General features: G+C 38.2%; 1 protein-coding gene across 1 annotated transcript in view; it reads right to left on the minus strand.

The window, feature by feature from the left end:
• STK24 (serine/threonine kinase 24) overlaps positions 1-19,740 on the minus strand; it is a 126,493-nt gene extending 106,753 nt beyond the window's left edge. Inside the window, exon 1 of the mRNA XM_074299402.1 lies at positions 19,038-19,740. Coding sequence (XP_074155503.1) covers positions 19,038-19,079 — 42 coding nt within the window. The 5' untranslated portion in view covers positions 19,080-19,740. The remainder of the gene's footprint in view (positions 1-19,037) is intronic.
• Between the last annotated feature and the right edge of the window lie 5,003 nt (positions 19,741-24,743).

A 24,743-nucleotide genomic window follows, 5' to 3' on the forward strand; every position in this document is an offset into this window, starting at 1 on the left:
ATCTGCATGGATTTAATAACTGAGGCAATGAGAATGGACTAGATGAGCAAGGGAAGAATGTATAAGCAAGAGGAAAAAAAAAAATTGTAGTGCATCAATAATGCCTTTACGACTAGGGGGCAGGCAAGAGATTGAAAAACCAACAATAGGGGAATGAGGTAATAGTGGTAGAGAACAAGGTAGGAAACCGAGTGTCATGGAAGCCAAGGGAAAATAATAAAGAAGAGGAAGTAGATTCCAAGGAGATTCCCCAATATAAAATACTGTAGCCAATTCAAGGAGATTGCCAACAGAAATAAGACCACTAGATTTCATGATGAGGAGGGGTCATTAGTGACTTTGGAGAGAGTTGTAGGTATTGTGCTATGTCATCTACCTAGAGATACAGAGCAAAGAAGGGAATGATGCTTTCTTTCTTCAATGTTACTAAATGAAAGAGTACTAATCAAAGGATGATCCTGTCTAAACCTAAATAAGAACTCCAAATGCCAAACTCTAAATCCTACAAAACAATGGGCAATAATAGGCCTTCTATCTTCACTTCTACAAATGCAGAAGAGGTAACCTACAGACTAAAAGTCAAATTTCCTTTTCTTTTTCATTTCTTTTTTTTCCCCCTGAGGTTTGGGTTAAGTGACTTGCTCAGGGTCACACAGCTAGGAAGTGTTAAGTGTCTGAGAGCAGATTTGAACTCCGGTCCTCCTGAATTCAAGGGTGGTACTCTATCCACTTCACCACCTAGCTGCCCCTCCTTTTCTTTTTCATTTCAACAAGTCAGAGAACAATTTGAAACAAGATCAAAAGAGATAATCTTGTTTTTCTCCACAGGAAAACTGCCAGATCACATACATGCATATTCCACGTGTCCTTCTTCCTTCCTTTCTCCTTTCCCTCCTTCTCTTCTCCCCCACCCCCATGCATATAACACACATTTTCTGTTCTGCAAACCTTTGGAGCTACTCCCACTCCTGATTTTGGATATTGTCTAGTACACACTTCCTTTACAACCATCGCAAAATTCTCAAGTGTAATTCTCTAAATATAACAACATTCCATTCATCAACCATCTTTCTGCAACCATATTCTTGTACTCCAACCAGTTTCCACCTCCCATCTAGGAATTCAACCTCCCAACCTGGAACCTTGGGCTTCTGTCTGTCAAACACTGCATCTACACAGTTCAAATTCAGATCTGTCACACTCCTTTTGTTTCTGTCAACTTCATTCTAGGCCACTACACCTATACCTTCCTTCATCTCTTTCCTTCCATAGCTCTATGAACAAAATTCAATCCATCACTACCAAAACACAGATCTCTTGACTATCCCTCCCTATTTATCTTCCCGTATTAAAATGTGAGCTATTTGAGAACAGGGACTGTTTTATTTGCTTTTTTTTTTTTTTTTTTTTTTAAATCTCTAGAGCTTTATCCAGTCCTTGGCACAAAAAAAAAAAAAAAAAAAAAAAAAAAAAAAAAAAAAAAAAAAAAAAAAAAAAAAGCTTAATAGAGGTTTTTCTCCATTCATTTCCAAAACACGTTATATTATGCAGAATGCATGTTCTAAGTTGGTTTTTTCCTTCCTCGTGAGGCATAAAATGCCCTATCTCCTTATAACCAATAGCATGCATAGGTAATATAGCTAGTTTGAATTAGGGGGTTCAGAAGGTGTCCTAAGATACAAGAATATCTTTAATTCAAGACAAACTGACCAGAACATGATTTAAGAATAAAAATGGGCAGTGAAGCTTTAAAAACTTTTAAAGAAGGAAAAAAAGAAAAAAGAAAAAGGCTAACTATCCTATACAAGGGTCAAGGCTAAAACTGACTTCATTAGCCCCACTTTCCTACCAACCAAGCTACCAAATTCAGTCACACTACAAACTGGAATACCAACTTTTACATTTCAACAAAATGCCAAAGCAAGTACTTCTCCACTCACTAATTAGAAACTCAATTATTACACCAAACACCTCTAAAATAAACCCTCAATTCTTATGGATTACATCATTCTACTTCTTCCTGGAGCTGAAGTCACCTACTTGTTGGCCAAAGTACAGATATAATAGCGGGACCCTGTTTTCCCTCTAGGACTTATAATAGCATCTCTATACTACTCACCACATCTCTAATAAGCATAAAAATCAAAACCCTCTCTTCGCCCCATTACAAAGACACCTATATCAAATAGGAGGTCCAAACATCTTCTCCTTCACCACAGACAGATATAAGCCACTTTTTGGGGGGTCAAAATGTCCAAGGGTCAAATCCTCAAGTGCCAGAGCTATGTTGTAGTAATATCCATTAAAGTGTCACAAAGAAAATTCAAAAACACTTTTCAAATGACCATTGAAAAGTTTATCACAGAAACAAAAAGATAAATTGTTGGTCCCTCAAAAGACCTATCTCAACTTTATCCATTTATTTGGTGACTTTGATTTCTATTTAATCATCTATTATTAGAGAAGATTCATAAATAATGAATTTTATCAAATACCAGATCAATGGTCAAAAGTAAAACAAATATCAGATTTAAAGGACCACAGATGTAAAGCTGGAAGGAACTCTTAGTCTTATAAATTGTGTTTAACAGGTAAGTAAACGAAGGTTTGGGTAGACCAAGTAAGTTTATATATAATCTGAATTCCTATTCCTATTGAAAATTTTCTTCATCAGATGTATTCTGATGGAAGTAGATATCTTCAACATAAAGAAGATCCAACTCACTTCCAGTTGATCAATGACGGACAGAAATAACTACACCCAGAGAAGGAACACTGGAAGTGAATGTAAATTGTTAGCACTACTGTCTATCTACCCAGGTTACTTATACCTTCGGAATCTAATACTTAGGTATTTACACACATATATTGTATCTAGGTTATATTGTAACACATGTAAAATGTATGGGATTGCCTGTCATGGGGGGGGGGAGGGAGTGAAGGGAGGGGGGGTAATTTGGAAAAAAACGAATACAAGGGATAATGTTATTTAAAAAAAATTGCTCATGCATATATACTGTGGGAAAAAAATTCTAAATAAAAAAAAAAGAAAATTTTCTTCATCTAAAAGATGAAGAAAGAGTTCTTCATCTGAAAACTGCCTGTTCATATCCTCTGACCATTTTATCAATTTGAAAATGACCTCTCTAAGTTGCTTAATAAATATTTAAGGTACCAGAATATAATGGAATATTACTGGACTATAGGAAATGAAGAATTACAGAAGCATGGAAAAGCATATATGAACTGAGAAAAATTTAAGTAGAACCAGGAAAACAACATATGCACAGGTGACAATATAAACTGGAAGAACAATAATGTTAAATGAAACAAGCTAGGTCCCAAGGAAGCGACATAAAGACTTACCTCCCTCTCTTTTTTGGGGGAAGAGAAGAGAGAAGATGGGGTGAGAAAAAAAGATGAGCAAAAAATCCTGCATACAATGTCATATTTATTGATTTGTTTGATTAGTTTTGCTGAACTGTTTTTCCTTTATTATTTGTCATGAGGTACAACTCTAGAAAGGAGGAGATATTTAATGTTCAGAAAAACTGTACAAGTTTATTAACCTATATCAGATTGCTTGCTGTCTTGATGAAGGGTCAGGGAGGAGGAGAGGGAGAAAAATTTGGAACACAAGGTGCAAAGATAAATATTGAAAACTGTCTTTGCATGTATTTAGAAAAATAAAATACTATTAAAATGTTTTTCAAAAAGTTCCCTATACCAAGGAAAAGTAAAATAAAATTAAAAAGATGTTTTAATTTTTCACAGAAATGTTGGATATTCAAAGTCAGCCCACATGCTCTCCAAAATCTTGAAGTATCATAATTTATCAGACTCAAAACCTATTCCAGATGAGGGGAAAAAAACAAACAAACAAACAAACAAACAAACAAACAAAATTATCCAATTGCTATCTTTTCAGTGAGCTGCCAGAAGTAGCCACCTCTTTGCCAGTAACTACTTACATTTAAATAGTATCTTGAGGTCTGCAAAGTACTTTGCTCACATCAACCCAGTGATATCTTACCCAATTTTATAGGTGATTAAAAGTGAGGCCCCAAGAAGTGAAGCCATCTGGTCAGGGACACACACAATAAGTATCCGAGCTGGAAACAAAACTCTCCCAGTACATTAGTATCTTCAAAATGCCCAAGATGTATTTTTTAGTGCTTACTGTTCTATGTGGCATAGAGCTCAGTTTCCAAATAGGTCTTTCAATTCTGTTAAATAATTCTTTACACCAAGCTAGTGTTACAGACAAGTTATTATTCAATTTATAAATAGAGAGGCTATAAAATTCCTAATATTTGGACTCCAAATGTTGATGACTGCATAGCAACATCTATAACAGAATAAAAATGCTCAATTACATGCAATTTCAAAATTTCCTTCTCCCCACAAAACTAGCATTTCAAAGAAAAACTTAAGATACACCCTAAAAAATTAAAAATCTTACATTCAAAAAAGACTCTCTGGCTTCTCTATAGGTGTTTGTTTCCCTACAAACATTTCTTTGGCATTGACTTCAATACTACTGTCTTTGAAAGACTGAAGCATCTTTCCACTATTTCATTTGGTGAGTGCCAAGACACCCCAGAGTTCATTAAAAGTGATCCTGGTCACATCATCCATGCTGTGGAATGCCCATGGCAGGGTGTGTCACTCCCATGCATGCCAGGTCCTGGCACTTCCCCTGCCTGCTCTCAAAAGGCCCAGCCATTTTAAGGGCAAGTCTGCTCTTACTCAGTTTTGCTCCTTACTCCATTTCTTATGCCCAGCACCAATTAAATCCACTTCACAACATCAAGGTACAGCAGGAAAGCACCTAGGATACTGGGAAAAAACATGCTGGGAGATAGGAGGAAGGAACAAGAGGGAAAGCAATCAAGACAAAGTCTGCATTCTTTGAAATTTTGTCCAGAGCAGGACTTCCAGCAAAGAAAGTTGTTTCTCTTTCTTTACATATTCCTACTCTGCAGACCCCAAATCTGGTGCTATAATTCAGCACCTTACATTTTAAACTTCAGGAAATAACTTCATCAATGTAGACAACACTTCTCCAAGATTTAATAAATGTTTTCTGTGGCCTGTACATATTGATGAACCTCTTAAGTTCTAGTTCTCAAACCCAAGACCCATCATCCATTAAGATGGTCATCTTTGAAGCCATTTGAGTTTCTTAGGACTTGCTAAAGCTGGCAGAAGCTTCAAAAAACATCAAAAAAAATCCGAGGTCACCTCCATGGGATACATCAAAGGAGGAGTTAAGTTAAGAAATTCAGCTACAACAGGAACTAAATATTAGTAATAACAACTACTCTCACTTATGTACAGCTTGAAAGTTGAACAAAATATTTTACCCTAACCTCCATTTATACCATTGATTCAATGAAACAGTATGTTCCAAGTTCCAAAGAATGAACTTTCAATTTATAAATACCTGTAAGTAAGCTTTGAACTACCCCTTGTTTCTGTCATATGAAAACACTTTACTTCCTTTTGTATAATTTTATATCTAAAATAAAATAAAGCACAGAATAGTAATATTCCCAAACACACACAAAAATATTTCAGATAATAAGCTACCACCCTATATTTATATGATAACTTTCATTGTAAGATTTCAAAGGGCTTCAAACATTAATTAAACCTCACAAGTGAGACTTGTCATTTTTTAAAATTATGTCCCCAATAAACATTTTTCTGCCTCTTTATTCTCTAAAGAATACTTAACCAAATCAAGTATCCAGTTCCCTCCATCTCCTTTAACTTATCGGAGAAATAGCATATGAAAATCCATTCACTCTATTGCCTTTTGAAAGTTAATTATCCCTCTTCACAATTATTGTATCTATAAAAGAAAAGCAGTAATACTATGACTCAATGACAATAATTTACAATACAATGTAAGCTCGTTGAAGAAAAGGACTATTTCATTTTTGTCCCCCCCATCCCAACCCTATCATGATAACTGACCCATAGTAGCAGTTTAATAAATATTTAATTGAGTTCATGTGCATATAGCACTCTTAAGGTTGAAAAAATACTTCCTTCAAAACAACTCCTTGAAGTAGATAGTGCATATATTATTTCCATTTTTTTCATGAAAGGAAGCAGAGGCTCTAGAAATAAAATGGTTTACCCAAGGTCATGAAGCTAGTGGGCTTCAGTTTCCTCATCAAGAAGACTCAGAGGTTCTAAGTGACTTGCCTAGTTACTCAACTAACTAGTAGCAGGGACAAAATTAGAATCCAGGTCTCTAATTTCAGCTCAGTGTGACTTCATTCTAAAGTTTTGGGTTTTTTTGTTTTGTTTCCTTCTAAAAAATTTTAAAATACAGTTTTGTTTCATTTCATCTCTCCTGAAGAACTGATCACCATCTACTATTATCCAAAGCTACACACAGGCAGGAAACTAAAGGTTGTAGGTCAAAGTGGCTATTTTGTTGTAGCTGCACTAAGACTACTAGTACGATTTCACCTACAGATTTTTAATTAGATCTCAGCTATAACTTCAAAGATAAATACAGATGGTCTTAGAAATAGGCCATGAAACTTGACTGTTTCCTTTAAAAAAAAAAAAGAAAGAAAGAAAGAAAGAAAGAAAGAAAGAAAGAAAGAAAGAAAGAAAGAAAGAAAGAAAGAAAGAAAGAAAGAAAGAAAGAAAGAAAGAAAGAAAGAAAGAAAGAAAGAAAGAAAGAAAGAAAGAAAGAAAGAAAGAAAGAAAGAAAGAAAGAAAGAAAGAAAGAAAGAAAGAAAGAAAGAAAGAAAGAAAGAAAGAAGGAAAGGAAGGAAGGAAAGGAAGGAAGGAAAGGAAGGAAGGAAGGAAAGGAAGGAAGGAAGGAAGGAAGGAAGGAAGGAAGGAAGGAAGGAAGGAAGGAAGGAAGGAAGGAAGGAAGGAAGGAAGGAAGGAAGGAAGGAAGGAAGGAAGGAAGGAAGGAAGGAAGGAAGGAAGGAAGGAAGGAAGGAAGGAAGGAAGGAAGGAAGGAAGGAAGGAAGGAAGGAAGGAAGGAAGGAAGGAAGGAAGGAAGGAAGGAAGGAAGGAAGGAAGGAAGGAAGGAAGGAAGGAAGGAAGGAAGGAAGGAAGGAAGGAAGGAAGGAAGGAAGGAAGGAAGGAAGGAAGGAAGGAAGGAAGGAAGGAAGGAAGGAAGGAAGGAAGGAAGGAAGGAAGGAAGGAAGGAAGGAAGGAAATAGCATTTATGAAGTACAATCTAACTTGCTGGAAAACAAAGTTAGAATCAGAAATTTTCATCAATGAGAGGAAAAAAAAAAAAAAAGAACAAACAGAATCTCTTATAACTAGTTTTCCTGATCTATTTAACCTCTCATCCTTCCTCACCCTTCCCTTCAAGTCTACTAAATAGGGAAACCTAGTTTCCCATTCATTTAAAAAAGCAACCAAAACATAAAATTTTCACTTCATCGATGATAAACTTGAACACTTGATGTTATATTTTCAAGAAAACTAATGAGAAAAATGCATAATGAATGATTAAAGTTACACAATATTCGAATTCAAACTGACATACAGCCAAAGCTAAAATCCAATAATAGAATATATAAAATCTTGTATAAGAGCAGAGAGATGGTACAGTGTTTAGAATACTAGATCTTCAGTAGGAGGACCTGAATTCAAATCTAATGTCAGACACTACTTCCTAGTTGTATGATCCTAGGCAAGTCATTTAACCCCAACTGTCTTGCAAATATAAATGGGTAAATTAACGAATGAATTCTTGCGTAGTATAAAACATTTAATGAAGACATTCTTTGGGCTCAAAGTAAAATTTATCATCTATAATACTGAAACTTCAGTAAAAGGAAAAAAAAAGGATTACAAAGACCAAAAAAAAAAAAAAAAAAAATCAATACGCCAAAAGGAGAATTATGTCACTGACTTCATGGCCAGAGAAGCTAACATTCATTCATAAAGGAGGGGAAATGTCTTTTGATGCATTTAAACCCTATAAATAAAATTATCAAATCAATTTTTGCATGTATTAAGCAAATTATCCATGTGCCAATTGTATGTACCAGAAGTCTCTCTACTCCTGAAGATTATACAGGGGAAGTAGAGAAAGGAGAAAGCAACATGTACCCATGCAATCCCAACTATGACAATACTCTGTGTAAACTTGGGCAAGTCACTTAAGTTTCCCCAAGCCTCAGTTTCCTCATCTGTAAAACAAGGGAACTAAATGGGACTATGTCCAAGATCCCTCTCCTAGCACTATGATCTAGAATCCTAAGTAAATATTTAAGTTAAAGGATGCACTCTAAAGCACAACTAATGTAGAGATGTTCATTTTTTTCCCTCATAATGTAAATCTACCAGAGAAAAATCTGCCCTGAAGGTTTCAAAGTAATCAGTAAAACAAAGTGCACATTGATGCAACTAGAAAAAAACAAATGCAAGTGATATTACAGCACCAGCAGTGCCAAAAATGTCCTCAGGGAAGAGAGTAGGATGGGTCTTCAAAAGACATTTTGAGGGGATGAGTCAGAAGCTAAGCTTCAGAGAAGATCAGGAAAATGAATTTGTATAAAGTTCAAGAAGTTGCAGAGATGAGTGTAATGGTAACAATGTTGAAAATCTGCTTGGAATTCCTACTTATTCTACTTGGTACCTAGTGACCCTAAACCAATAGTCACTTTCCTTCTATCTGTAAAATGAAGAAATTGGTTCAGTAGATCTTAAGATCCTTCTCCAGCTTTAAATCCTGTACTTCTTCAAAATTGGCCTCTGTTTTGGGGAGGAGAGAGTTAAAAAAAAAAAAAAAAAAAAAAAAAAAGACTTGATGAGTTGGAAAGACTTGATGCTACAGTTCAGGTTTGAACTGAAAAGGCAGCAGGAAACCATCAGACTTTTGAGCAGAGGAAATGTGGTAACCACCATGGTGGGGTTGTGCAAGATTGTTCTGACACTGTAATAAAGGACAGACTGGAATAACGAAGAACAATTCAGAGGCAGCTGACTTACACCAAGAATGAAGGCAGAAATTTAAGTTTAACAGCAAGATCACAATGTAAGCCACTTTGCCCACCAATGAATACATTTAACATGAGAGAAAAATGCTAGTAAATGCATTGATCCTTCATTCTTAGGTGCCTTTCTTCCCTTTAAGTCTCAGGAAACTGAAGGTAAGACAATATGCAAATTACAACTACTCCCTTCATTAGGGTTTCAGATAACATTTTATAATATGAACCATAGTAGACATTTAAAGCCATAAACCAAATATGATATGGTAGCCACATGGCTGTAGAGAAACAATGTATACACTAAGGCCTGACCTGAGTTTCCATTTACCCCTTTTATCACTGGAGTCCACAGGGTCCTGCAAAACAAGCAGATCAAATGATGGACAGAAACAACTACACCCAGGGAAGGAACACTGGGAATTGAATGTAAAACATTAGCACTACTGTCTATCTACCCAGGTTACTTATACCTTCGGAATCCAATACTTAACATGCAACAAGAAAATTGGATTTACACACATATATTATATCTAGGTTACACTGTAACACATGTAAAATGTATGGGATTGCCTGTCATCTAGGGGAGGGAGTAGAAGGAGGGAGGGGAAAATCTGGAAAAATGAATACAAGGGATAATGTTGTAAAAAAAATTACTCATGCATATATACTGTCAAAAAATGTATAATTATAAAATTAATTAAAAACAACAACAACAACAAGCAAATCAAAGTTGAGGGAGAATAGTATTCCTTAAGAATGAAGTGTCTTTTTTCCTCCTCAGTCCTCTTGTTAACAAGAGTCAGCGTGGCATGGTGAATACAGAACTAGCCTTGGTACCTAGAAAGATGAAGATTTTTAGTTCTGCCTCTTAATCTCTTGGTGCTCTAAGACAATTCGCAAAGACCTGAATTGGTAGTTTCCTCCTTTGAAAGTTTCCCAAGTCAAAGAAACCACAGGGCCAATCTCTTTCATCACTTGGAAATGGAAAAGATGTTCATATCAAGCATTTTCCCAGTCCATAGACCTGGAATTATCTTACTTATTAAAGCAAGCAAGGACCTTTTGTATTATCCACATGGAAACAGAAAACAAATACAAGGTTAAGATAAGGAAGCCAATTTCATTCAGTCTCACTGGAGGCATTTTAATCCTTCCTCAACCAATGCAATATTTAGATCTGCATACATATTCCATGACACAATTAAGATGAAAGAAGCATAGATGATTCAATAAGAGTGATTTCTAAGCCGCAATAATGAAGTAATACTTTGAAGTTATCTTTACTTAAAGGATGGGAGCCATTTTATGACAGTAATTTTGTGTTTAAACATGCAAAAAGCCAAGAGTAATTCAGGAGTGGTCTGTTCCCTATAGATAAAGAGGTTCTGGCTTATCAAGCACATAACTCTAGTGTGGGAGAAATTTTCTAAATGAAGAACTACATCTCTCAAAAGAAAACCTCATCTGTCTCTTGAGACCGTAGCCTGCCTTCAAAGTATGCCTGAAATAAATAGATGAAAGAGTTTGAATTTTTTCCCCAACAATGAAGAAGAGGAGAGTCATCAATATGCTCTGCTCCTCTCCTCTTTTGGAGCTTCCATTTCTCTTTGCCCCAATGTCCAATAAAATGTTTGAGTATACAGTATTTAATATATATACCATATTGAAGAAAAGGTTGCTCCAACTGGGCTCCAAGCCTAGTATCTAATGGTACAAACCTGTTCTTAATAACAGCAGCTTCATATTGTTAGCTACTATTCACAGAACATCATAAAGTAATTTTAGGAAGCGAGTTAGAAACCAACCTTAGCAATCTAAACAAGTATGACTTAGGGTCCTTTTCTACCTATACAGTAACAATCTTTACTCTGAAAGGAACAAGTTCAGTCCATCAAATTAACTTTCTATAGTTCCATAAGGTAAAGGAGAACATGAAAAACTCAAGTTTTTATATACATATATATATATATATATATATATATATATATATATACATGTATGTATGTATGTATAAAACCCACAAGAGAATAGATTATTCTGATCTCTAAGGTTCCTACTAATTCTTGAAAAGTTTTTCTTCCATCAAAAAACTTTTCATTGAATTTTAAGCACAGAAGGAAAATTCAACTAGTAACAATTTTATTTGTTGTCATTTCTTGACTAATTTTATTCACAATTTTAGTCATAACAAGAATCCATGTTTATACAGTCATTTAAGGCTTACAAAGCGTTTCCTTATAATAACCCTGTAAGCTAAATACTATAAGTATTATTCCCATTTTTCAATGTGTATATATAATGGATGGATTCTTGGAAGCCAAGAAGACTGTTCAAGTTCAGTCTCAAGCAAACTTATTCCACAACTCTAGGGAACACCCATCCAACTTTCCATAACTTTCAAAGAAGGTGCTGACCTTAACTGATAGTGTTCTCTCATCTAAGAATTTTCTATGCCAATGAAATCACCAACCCAATTCTTGTTGCTTTTATTTTAAAAATCAGGAAACTGAAGCTCTGTAAGATTAAGGGACTTAACCAAGTTAGTTTAAAAATCATCTAGCCCAGTGGTTCTAAACTCAAAGAGTCCATGAACTTTGTTTCTCAAAATATCTTGATAATTATATTTTAATATAATTGGCTTCCTTTATGCATTTAAAAACACTATCATGAAAAGGGATTCCTAGGTTTCACCAGACTGCCAAAAGGATCCATGAAACAAAACTTTGATCTAGTCAAGTCTCCCAGTTTTATAGTTAAAAGAAATTGAATCCCAGACAAGTCATCTGTCTTGCCAAGATTACCTTGCTAATCACTGGTAAAGGAGGACTAGAACTCAAATCTAATTCTCAGTCCAATTTTTCTTCCACTATTGCTGGCAGTAACAAGTGAGGGAGGAAAGTAGCAACAGAATCTGGATAAACAACAAATCAAGAGAAGACCCTAAATCTTAAATCTTAGGGTTTAAACAATTTCCCTTGACTTTCTCATATCTCCAAATCTTCTAGCACTTTAAAGACACTTGTTTATACTCCCATACTTGTAGTGCTGTTATTATATTCCTGAGCAATCTACTCCTCAGCCCTTTGCAATCTGACCTCCTCTTCACTCCATTGAAACCATCTTTGCAAATTCCCTACTTATTTTTTAACTAACAAATTTCAAAGACCTTTACTTAGCCCTCCTTGAATTTTCTGCTGAATTGACCCTCCTTGATAATCTTTATTCCTTTGGTTTCCATAAGTCTGTTCTTAATTATTGTTTATCTGTCTCCTCTCTTCACTTAAAGTATCTGACTACTCTTGGCTATCATCACCATTATTGCTTTCAATAGTAACTATACCCAGAAGACTGTCAAATCTTTATCTCAACCTGAAACCTTTCTTCTTGGTTCCTACTTAAGACCTATTGGCAAGCTCCACTATGTTCTCCAGGCACTTGTCCAAGATTACATGGTTGAGTTGGTTATAGTCCTCTGTTCTCAAAGATGACCAAAATGACATCTCTTTGTCAGAGTCAATTTACAGTATGTCCCACTGTGGGAGATCAGACCAATGCTCTACCACAGGTCAAATAATATCCTGATAATTGAATATTTATCCTATCCATAAATAATCCATGTGAATATTTGGGGTGGATGCTCTCAATTTGCACAATTCCCATTTCTTCTGAGCTACTTCAATTCTGCTTTGCTCAAGATTACAGAGGTGGTAACAGTAGTCAGGATATAAACCCATATCCTCTGCCTCTAAATCTGTTATACCACAGCTCTCAAATTAACTTAACTAATCCAAAATTGATTTCATCATCTTTCTCCTCTAGACCTACACATACTGCTAACCTCCCTAACCGATAATCTTTTTGGAGTCTTCATTTTTATATCCAATTAGCTACCAAAACGATATCCTTCTAGTAGAATGTAAACTCCTTGGAAGGAAGGACTTATCAGCAGTGCCTAGTACAATGCCTGACATATAGCAGATACTTAATGCTTGCTAGATGACATCCCTAAAAACTCAGGTCTCAACACAGCACTTCTCCTTCACACAAAAATCTTCATGTAAAAGATACCTTGTTGTCTCTAGTATTTGGGTTCTCAGTCCAGGGGAATCTGTGAATTTGGATGGGAAAAAAAAAAAAAGACTGTTATCTTTATTTTCACTAATACTTAATGGTTTCTGTAACTCTAACTACTTTATTGTATGCGTTTTAAAGCAGTATTCTATAAATGGATCAAAAGGCTTCAAACTGTCAAAGGCTTCCATGACACACACACAAAAAGATTAAGAATCCCTGCTTTAGGACAAAATACAAAACCCTCAGTTTAAAATTGAAAATATTCCACAATATAGTTTTTAACCAATTTTGCACTATATCCAACTATTTGCACTATTTTATCTACCTTCTTTTACTCTCCATTCCACTCCATCTGACCTGTTTTCCAGTTATATTCCATCCTGCATTTTGTACCACTGCAGTTTTTCCAAGGCTGACTATTCTCTATAGCTGAACTAGATTGCACCTCTTAGAACTCATAGCTTCCTAAAAAGCATAATTCAGGTGCCACTTACTATTAAAGGACTTTACAGGTCCTCCCTCTATCCATTGACCCGTCAAGTGTTAGTGTTCCCCTCTTGCAATTAATTTTGTATTACTAAATTTGGGGAGCACTTATTTAACTAAGTACATGTTTTACCGTCATAGAACCAAAGTTCTTTAAGGTAGAAACCACTTCATTTTTATATCCCAGTAGGTACTAAATAAATATGGTTGAAATAAATTGTTAAATCTGATCTAATTCTACTTCTCGAACACTTTACATCTACATCCTATCCACGTTGAATACCACCCAGCTGATTCAGGTACCTGGACATTAGTTTTTCAATTGCTCTGTCTCCCTGTTGGGAGTTTACCCTCTCCAATTCCCATCATTTACTCCTGATGCTATCAAAATAATCTACACAATGTAATAGAATCATCCCTTCCCATTCTAAATCAAAAACTTTCATGTCTTCTGATTACTCAAACTCCTTATACTGACATGCAACCTATGTCTTTAGCATTATTTAATAATGACAATTTCCATTTATAGAGAATTTGATGGTTTACAATGCTTTTTGTACTGTATCTCATTGGATCCTAACAAGTCTGTGAGGTAGGAAATATGACTATCATTGTACTTTGTAATGAGGAAACTGAAGCTGGGAGAGGCTAAGTGATTTTTTTTCATGGTCACAAAGCTACTAAATGTCAAAGTAACACAGATTTTCTGATTCCAATTTCAGGACTCTTTCTACCACCCTCCATTTATTTCACATTATTGTCCTTAGTGAGCTCTATGTTCCAGCCAAACAGGATTACTGGCTGTTCTCCAATGGCATTCTTGACTCTCCAACCTTTGTAGTTAATATAATGCTAGCCTAACTGAACAAAACCTATTTGCATCTGTCTGGCTCTTGGAAAACTTCTCTCCTTAAGATCTAACTCAGATGCCATTTCCTTCAAGAAGTTATTACTGATTTCCTCACCTAATAAGATACAGCAACTATCAGAATGTCTTCTAAGCTCTCCAATGCACTTTTATCTCAGCCTATATAAGTGTCATAAAGTTCGAGTAAGAAGCTATGATACAGCATCACTAGAGCTGTACTACAGCTTTGAGTACTTGGATCTAACTCTCAAAAAGGTTACAATCTAAAAGAAAGTTATGTCCCTTCCACTCATCATTGTGTTCCATAGTACAATGATCATAGTAGACACTTGAAATTTTAATTCAATTGTTAAAAGAAATATTGCAGACATGTGAAGCAAATAAATTGTTCGGTATTGCACACTTTTGGGTAATTCTGGACCCAAAATGAAGAATAACCTACTCTTCCATCTACCCACAGTTTATACCAAAAACTTTACTCAAAGTCTAGTCAGAGGTAAGAGATTTGAGAGTGGGAGAGTGGAGAAGGGAAACTTCATTGTAATGTGGATTACAGACTAGTCTGGGCAATAGCAAGTGGCCAGCTACTCCTTCGATTTAATCATCTACTTATTTAATAGCAGGCTATTAAAAAATTAGCTCTCCTTAAAGAAGCTTCTAAGGAGTTGCTGTTTCAGTGGGAACAAAAAGTGGCAGTAGGGAGCTAGAGGATCCAACTATAAGGAGAAAACTTGTTTTTTTTCTCAAAATGGAGTAAGAAGTATAAATAATATCACATTAGCAATTCTAAACCCAAGAAAAACATATCAAAACTTGGATAGTTTTCCTGTCAAGATTTTTTTTTTTCAAGAGCAATTTGGAATTATGCCCAAAAAGTTATCAAACTGTGCATACCCTTTGATCCAGCAATGTTACTACTGGCCTTATCTCCCATAGAGGTACTAAAGAAGGGAAAGAGACCTGTATGTGCCAAAATGTTTGAACCCTTTTTGTAGTGGGTAGAAACTGAAAAATGAATGGATGCCCATCAATTGGAGAATGGTTGGGTAAATTGTGGTATATGAATGTTATGGAATATTATTGCTCTGTAAGAAATGACCAGCAGGATAAATACAGAGAGGCTTGGAGAGACCTACATGAACTGATGCTGAGTGAAATAAGCAGAGCCAGGAGATCAACAACAATACTGTATGAGGATGTATTCTGATGGAAGTGGATTCTTCAACATAGAGAAATTTCACTTGATCAATGATGGAGAGAATCGGCTACATCCAGAGAAGGAACACTGGGAAATGAATGTGGATTACTTGAATTTTTGTTTTTCTTCCCAGGTTATCTTCTGAATCCAATTCTTGTTGTGCAACAAGAGAACTGTACGGTTCTGCACACATGTATTGTATCTAGGATATACTATAACATATTTAACATGTATAAGACTGCCTGCCATCTAGGGGAAGGGGTAAAGGGAGAGAAGGGAAAAGTAGGAACAGAAGTGAGTGCAAGGGATAATGTGGTAAAAAAAAAATTACCCATGCATACGTTCTGTCAATAAAAAGTTATAATGATAATAAAAAAAAGAAAAAGATTTTTCCTCATCTTTTTTTTTTTACTATATAATTATCAAGAAAAATGTACTTATTTATTCTTAAGGCAAAAGAAAGCAAATTTTTATCTGTTGAAATAAATATTTTTCTGATATTCTCTCTCTTAGGAAATTGCTGATATTGTATAGCCAAATGGTTCCTACAATTTTATATCTACTTAAAAGCCTTAATGTTTTCAAGTTTCCAAAAAGTTATTTCCTATTTCAATCCACTTTGTGCAAACAAAATCCTAGTATCTAATACTTAATACATAAATGAACTACTTGTACCACCTTTCTACTTCTAAGTGTGACACTGCCATATAAAAACCAGTCAACATGAAATACCTCCTGATTTATTCTATTACAAGAAACCATTCTTGTTTCACTGGTTAGGTAACATTCAATGCCACTTAATTCACCCTTCAAAATTAAACCAAAGTAAGAGCTTCAACCCAAACCAAGATTCAAGAACTGATTTCTTTTTTCATTAAATGCAAAAAATAAGTCACTTTTAATTATGTAGTTGCAATAGCATAATTTATGTCACTGAAGTGTTTCAAAGTCACTTTCACAACATCCACTGTCACTATCTTCACTTTTATTTCTAAAAGCATATAACAACTCAAAATATAGCTGTCATCCACCCTCAATTGCACATACAATTTTTTAAAAATCTGAAATCCCTAAAATGAAAGTATTTCTTATAATACAACTGAGGTTTTTAATTTCCTTAATTTCCTAAACTCTTAAGATTCTGAAGAATGGAAATCATAAATATTTACTGAGCACCTTAATAAGCAAAGTACTGTTTCTTAGAAATGGTGACAGAAATAAGTGACAGTTATCCATCTTAAAGTTTACAAAATGTTTTTCTCAAAACCACCAAAAGAAAAAGATAGTTAAGATCTTTATTATTCTGATTTTACAGATAAGGAAACAGAGGCCCAGAGAATTTAAACTACTTATTCAGTTTCAAAGAAAAAAATGTCAAAATTGAAATTTAAACTCTGATGTAGAGTTTAAATTAGTTTAAACAAGACAGGCCTCTTTCTTCTACCAAGAGTTTTTGATTTTTTTTTTTTAGTGTCATTTGGTAGTCTAGTGAAACTAAGACACCTACTTAGGAAATTTTTTTAAATGCCAAAAATACACACACACAATTACAAAGAAAGTATATTATATTGAAATAATTCCCCAAATAGATATTTTTTAAAAGCTGACATCCTCCTAAAAAAATAAAATCTCCCACCTTCCCATAAAGAACTCTTGCAATGTAATAAGGATAAGCTAATTACACAAATAACTAAAGGATAAGGGAGAATGTTAAGCTCATAATAAAGGTACAAAGTGCCATGGGGTTGCTCTCTGGCCAGAAGATTATTGGCTAAAAGTCTTCAAATTGCTTAGAAACAGGGATGAATCCCTAAGGATCAGGGTTACTTACATAAACACGTAAAGTTATGTTGGTCAATTTTAAGAAAAAAATAATTACACTATGTAATTGTTAGTTTTAGTATTTTACTCTCCATTTTAGTAAAAATCAAAAAACAAGAAAACAACAATGTTCTGTCTCTGTATGTGGGAGTAGAGATGGCGATTTTATACGCTAATAATTCTGAAGCTATTTATACTCTTTAAAATAGTAAAATTTATGGAGGTATGAAGGGACTATTTATAAATGTTGAGCCATTTTGGTACAGCACTAAGACCTTTTGGAAAACCCTATTATGTCAAATTTTCACATTTGGACAAAAATGTACTTTTTGGTCAAAATGCCAGAAAGAATAAACAAAGTTCACTCGGGTAGCTAAAACTGTACCCCATGAAAACAGGAAGTCAGACACTTTAAAAAAAAAAATGGTGTCCTAGAATTTGTTGTGGAGAATCTGAGGCTGGAATGAGGAGTAAGATTGTATCCACCACCACAGCTGCCTCCTCTCTCTACAATCTTTTTTAAGGGGATTTCTTCCAGAGGTCACCACCTAAGGCTTCCCTCCTCCCTGCCCCGAAACGAACTCCTCCAAGTTTGATACTTTAATGAGATGTGAAATCAACGCTCTAACAGTTTACCTGCAAAGCTGAGTAAAAAAACAAAACAACGCCCTCTCCCCCCGACCGCGTTCCCGGTGTCCAGGCAGCCCTCAGCCCATCCTCCCCAAGGTGCCCCGCAGGCTGAAAATGAAGCCGCTAACGTGCGCGAGGAAGCGGGCGAGTCCGGACCTGCTCTCCTTCCGCCCCCTCCTCCCAAGTTCATAGCCTGCCCTCAGTGCAGCCGTCCCGGGGGTAACCCCCCAAGGTTATCTCCACCATTCCCCACTTCAGGCCAGGGAGAGCCTGTGACCCACAGTAAACAGGGGGCCTCCAAGGGCATTTCTTGACATCACTTCTCCCTACAAGCAGGCTGGACATGGAGAGCTTCGGTGAGAGGAGCTCGGGGAAGTGCTGGGGAGTTTGGAAAGAGAGCGAACCCTCCTATTCCTAACTCCCCTACTCCCCCCCCCAGGACAGGGCGGCCTCCCCCGAGCCGGAGCTAGGGCCACGTTCACGTCCAGAGCCCCCCGCCCCCTACCCCCACCCCCGCAGCGAGGAAGGTCAGGAGGACCCTCTTCGCCACTTCCTCTCCTCTCGGGCAGACGGCGTGTCCGGGAGCACGGAGCCTACCAGACCTCGCCCTCCTAGTGGCCCTCCACCCAGCTCGGGGAAAGCCCGGGGAGAGGGCGGCCCAGGGGGCGGGATTAGTCCCGCCAGCGCCCCCTTTCCCGAAGGGGGGGGAGGGTCTGTGTTTACTGGGCGAAGTTCTGCCGTGCTCCCCTTCCTCTCCCCCCCAACTTACACAAACTCAGATCCGCTCCCATTTTCACACTCATTCACACAATCACACACTCGCACTCACAAACTCGCGCCTACATCCACTCTCCACACACACACACACGTACACTGTCACATACACTCACTGCCCCACAATTCTCACCAGCATTCGCTCTTACACTCGTACACACTCACGCTCACTCCCCGCTCCTCCCGCGGCGGCTCTCACCTGCATCCCGGGCAGGCCCGGCTGCACTGGCGAGTGAGCCATGGCTGCGCCGCCGCTCCGGACGGGCCAGGCCGGGCCGGGCCCCTTCCCCGCGGCGGCAGCGGCGGCAGGCGGATCGGACGAGGAGCGGGACCGGCGCGCGGCAGCGGCGGCCTGCCCAGCGCGGCACCCCCACGCTCGTCCCGACCGGGGCGGCGGGGGCTCGGGGATCAGCGGCGCGGCGCGGGCCGCGCAGTCTCCATGCACGACGGTCTGGCAACAGCTGGGGCGGCCCGGGCAGCGGCGCCTCCTTCTCTTCTTCCTCCTCCTTCTAGGTTGGCAGAGGCGGCGGCAGCGGCGGCGGCTCCTTCCGGGCTCTCCAGGGCGGCCGCGGGACGCTCGGCGACTCCCCACGCACACCCAGCCAGGAGCCGTGTCCGCCCCGCCCAGGGCAGCAGCAGCAGCCCCCGCCCCCGCCCCAGCCTCCGCCTCCTCCTCCTCCCCCGGCCGGCCCGGGGTGTGGAATCCCCCCGCCCGGTGTTTCCGGGAGAAGGAGGCGGCCTCCGACAGACAGCCGGCCTCGGCAACCCGAGTCCGCAGCCGCGAGAGCTCCGCACCTTCCGGGGCCTCGGGCGGGGGCGGAGGCGGACTCTCGAGGGGAGGAGTCCCCGCGGCCACCGCCGACGCTGATTGGGCTCCTGGAGCGGCCGGGGAGGGCGGAGAAGGGGCGACGCGGCGGCGGCGGGGTCAGCCTACCCCTCCCCCAAGGCTGGGGCTGGGGAGGACTAGGAAATAAGGGGAATGATCTCCGTGATCTGGGGTCTCCGGGAGCTCGGGGCGAGCACGCCGATCGAGCATTCAGTCTACCATCTTGGGCCGGAGTACCCAAGGGGACAGTAACCAAAACTGGCTGGAGAAGAGGAAACAATTAGCCTTTCCACCACTCTTAGAATTCCCCCTGTCCTCCCTCTCTTCCATCGCCTTGTTCTTCAGCTGTCATGCTATTACTAGTGGGGTTAAAGGAACCGTTCCTCGTGGAAAGAAATAGTCCTTCACAGGCCACGCCGAACTAATCCTGGATGCGGGCAGTGCGGGACCGAGGGGGAGGGGAGATGGAGGTAGCGACTGACACAATAGGGAGAGTGGTCGGTGGATGCTCCAGTGGTCCCGTGGACTTTCCAGCCAGGACAGAAAAGAGAGAGACGGAGAAAGGAACCTTTAGAGGACTTCATTGCAGAAAATTCGATGAGCGCAGCTTAGGAGCATTGAACACAACTGGCACCATGACTACTAACAAATAAAAAGTGCCATTGCTGCATCCTTGCATCCACAAGCTCTGGACCCGAGCAAGAGTCCGCCCCCAGACTAGGGAAACGAATGAAGAGGAAAGGGGGAGGGGACGTTAGAGTCCAAGAAAGAAGAAATAAGCCCTTATAGAACTGTTTAGGCAAGTCTAAAGCACTTTATTTTAGGCAGCCCTGCGAGGAAGTAACAGTTATTCCTTCCCCCCATCTCACAAAGATCTTTCGGTAACTTTCTTTGATCTCGGTAGCAATGGAAGCCAGAACTTTTGACGCCAATCCTAATTTCATTCCTCTACACCACACTGCTTTTATTCCCATGTAACCCTCAGTCCTAACTTAACCGACTTTCAGGAGGTTCCGGGGAAGGAGGTGCTGATTGCTGAATGTAGAATCCCATTTTTCGAATCCCATCTTGGGGATTTACTACAAGGACTTTCATGGATCCTGAACATGTAAAAAGAGGAAATTCAGCTCTAAAACGATGTCTATTCTTATTCTTAGTCTCCTGGCCCTGAATCATTTAACCATCTCCTTTTAAACTAAAGGTGTGAAATAAGTTCCAGCAACTCAACAATAGAGTCGGCTCCCATCCTTTTCTTTCTTTTCTTCCTTTCTTCTTTCTTTTTTCCCCTCCCTCCTTGATTCCTTCTTTCCTTCATTTCTCCCTTTTTTTTCAAAAGTGCAGTAACCGATACTTCCTGAGGCTTCAATTTGGTCTCTCCTTGGTGCAAATAACAAAAAGTTCTAAGATCCTTACTAATCCATCAGGGACAAAAATTTCCTTGCTATTTCCCTTATCGGCTCCTTACCCTACAATATCTCCTTGAGAGAGTGGTACAAAGGGAAATTTCCCTGGTTCAAGCTAATCTTGAACAACCAACAACTTTCCTGGACCTCTATGTGTAAAATAAGGAAATTGGACTTGATTGATCTCTAGGGTTATTTCTAGCTCAAATTCAGGGTTAGGGCCTTATTCTTCTCTTCTCTAGACTAGATCTACTTTCTGCCAAAAAACAAGATCACATAGAGTTGGAGCTGGAAGGGATTTCAGAGGCCATCTAATCTAACACCTTCATTTTGCCAACAAGACAACAGAAACCCAGAAAGGTTAAATTACTTGCTCAACCTAGTTAATGGCTAAGTCTCCTGCCTACAAATCCAGTACCCTCACCACTATATCAAACATTTTGGTTAATCCCACAAATAACATTAAAGTCATCACCTAATCCTGTTTTATTCTTGGTTTGTTATCTTTCAAGAATAAAGGCCAGAAGATTGAGGAGGTTAGGGCAAAATTATGACATGAGGTCCATAAATGGAGCCATTAGTTGAATTCGTGATGCTGTCATTTTTATGAGAAAAAAAGAATATAAAGTTATTTTATGAGAAACCTGCTTGTTATGCAGTATCTTGTTGCTATTCTTGTTTGTCCTTCCTTTTCAAAAAGGACCATGTTATCAGGGAAGTGATGCCATGATACAGTATCTATTATCAATCAATTAAGTATTTATAAAGCACTTACTATGTGCCAGGCACTGTGTTTGGCCCTGAAATATAAATACAAAAAGTTAGAAGCAAGTTTAGATCTTAGGAACAGACTGCCTGCCTTCAATCTTATAGGAATGATGACATGTAAATATATTAGGCAGAATGTGACAATGGAAAGGTGCCTACGAAGTACCATGGAAAATTTGATGAAGAAGAGACCATTTTTAGATAGGTGGGTCAAGAATGACAAGAAGTTTTGGATCTTGAAAGATGGGAGAGGTTTTAAGCATCTGAGAATTGGGGGTTGGAGAAATTGTAGTATGTAAATTCAATGAATGGCATGAATACAAATGAGCAGAATAGAAGTGAACAGGACTAGAACAGAAGAGTAAGAATCATACACTTAGCTGCAATATAGAGCATGAGAATTGAACTAGAGTGAAATGATGCTTAAAAATAAAAGTTGCTACCAGATTTAAAAAACCCATGGAGTTCCAGGATTAGGAGTTCAATTTTTATTATGTAGGACAGAAGAAGCCATTAAAGTGATATTAACTGATTACATCGTTTGCTGGAAGTAAGAACATGCCCCAACTTTGAGACATAGTATATCTATTTCTGAATAGCAGTTTACAACTATCTATGACCAGATAACTTTTTCCTGCTTAACATGCTTCTGTGTCTAAATATATACTCTCTAAGGCTCAAAGTGATACCCCTAACAAATGCCCCCAGAAACACAAGCCACCAAAACTCAGTCTTCTTGGGCAGTGGAAAGTGCACTATCAAGATGAATCAATTATTCAACAAGTATCTTTTTAAGTGCATTTATGCTCTAGCCACTATATCAGGAACTGGGATATTAAAGATGATAGATAGATAGATAGATAGACAGACAGACAGTCTCATGTGATTATTATTTCATCCGATCCTCCTGACAGTCCTATGAAGCAGAAATATACAAAACAAAAATGGAGATTAGGCTAGATGACCTCTGATGTCCCTTCTGTAAATTACTATTCTACGCTCTAAAAATAGTTGAATATATTTCTAACCTGGATAGATGAAAAAAATCAGATAATAGCTACTCATTGTCTATATTTGAATAGCTCATAGAATTCCAGTGTCGTAAGGAAACTCCTTGGTCATCTAGTCTACTAGTGTCAAACTCACACAAAATGATGATCCCTATGGGTCCCATATTGACTTTGAAAACCACATGATCGATTGTATTTTTATTATTTTTCTAAGTAATTCCCAATTCCAATTTAGTCTATTTAGGCAAGCATTTAGAAGGATTGCCAGTTAACTGTTTTTGACACTTCTGATCTAATTTATTAATTTTACAAATATGGAAAATGAAGTCTAGAGCAGAGTTTGATTTTGTTAAAGTTGAACAACTATCTGGTTGGAAACTACATACTAAATCTTCTTAATGCAAAAGCCATTCTTTCCAATATATCCTATTGTGTCTGATGGAAGGAAGAATAAAAGAGAGGTAGGGGAATTTAAGAGACTTTAAACCAAATTCATTTACTTTTTCCTGGAAATAATATTTGCCTTTTGTTTGTTTTGTTTTGTGTTTTCCTAAGACTCTCAAAGATGTTATATTGGCCTTGATCAAATATTTACTAAACATAACTTTATCTCCTTCTCCCCCTCCAACCCTACCCTATAGTACACACTTCTTTGAACTATGGTTTATTCCTGGTGGGAAGAACAACTGTAATTACAAAGACTTAGTAGACATGGTTTCTGCCTTCAAGGGATTGCTGTTCAGTTGGGGATCCAGTAAACATATGCAAAAATATAAATAGCAATATGAAATATCATATGAGAAATGCCAAATGAATTGTGTCAACCAAGCGTTTTTGGTCACTGCTTTCCCACCAATGAACTAGGAAGGACACAACAATACACTGTGAACACCTGACTAGTATGTTATAGCTACAGTGCCAGTTCCTCATTTTGAAGACTGTCAAGCTTGAAATGATTCTATTCTATTCAACAAATACAGGAGGAGAACATCAAAGTACATCAACAACAATTCTTTTGATCCATTCAAGGCAAGAACTTGTCTGGTGTGGTTTAAAAAAAAAAGATAAAAATAAGGTGACTTTCCTTAATTATTTGTATTAAAGTCAGAAGTACAACTGTTTCAGGACAGGTAAATAGTGCAGTGGACAGAGTGGCAGGTGTGAAATCAAGATCTGAGTTCAAATCCAGTCTCAAACTTTTACCAGCTTCGTGACCGTGGGTAATTAAGCCTGTTTGCCTCCATTCCTAGAGAGCTGGTGGAGGAAATGGCACATCACTCCAGTATCTTTGCCAAGAAAAACCCAAATGGGGTCACAGAGTATTGGACACAATTGAAATGACTCAACAAACAACACAACTATTTTAAGAAGAGTCATACTGAAAATATGTCCACACACTTGTCTCCCTGCTTCTAAAGCTCTCCAAGACATGATAATGTGGACTTGGGCAAGCAGCATAAGCATATGTTACTCAGCAAAATTTTCAAGCTGCCAAAGCAGATGAGATTAACTGGGACCAAGAGCCTATTCCAGAAATTTCAAGATTCTGGGTGGATGGCTATAAGGGGGAAGTCCCAGTCCTATAAAGCTGCCAGTAAAGATGCTCTTCCCCTTTAAAGAAATGCTGTATAACACATTGTAACAATTTAGCCACAATGTGGGGTAGATTGGCCTGGGAGTCAAAGGAACTGGACTCTGGTTACGGCTTTAGCACCGTCATGAACTATGTGACCTTGAGCAGTCCCTTCCTAAGCCTCAGCATCCTCCTCCATAAAGTGAAAGAGCTAGACAAGATAATCTTGAAGGTCCCTTCTACCTCTTAACATTTTTTCAAATTAATGAGTACACTTTATCATATGACTAGAGCAGGATTCAATGGAAAAGCGTCCCTGAACTGG

Source organism: Sminthopsis crassicaudata, chromosome 3 (genome assembly GCF_048593235.1).
Source record: "Sminthopsis crassicaudata isolate SCR6 chromosome 3, ASM4859323v1, whole genome shotgun sequence".
Lineage (NCBI taxonomy): Eukaryota > Metazoa > Chordata > Mammalia > Dasyuromorphia > Dasyuridae > Sminthopsis > Sminthopsis crassicaudata.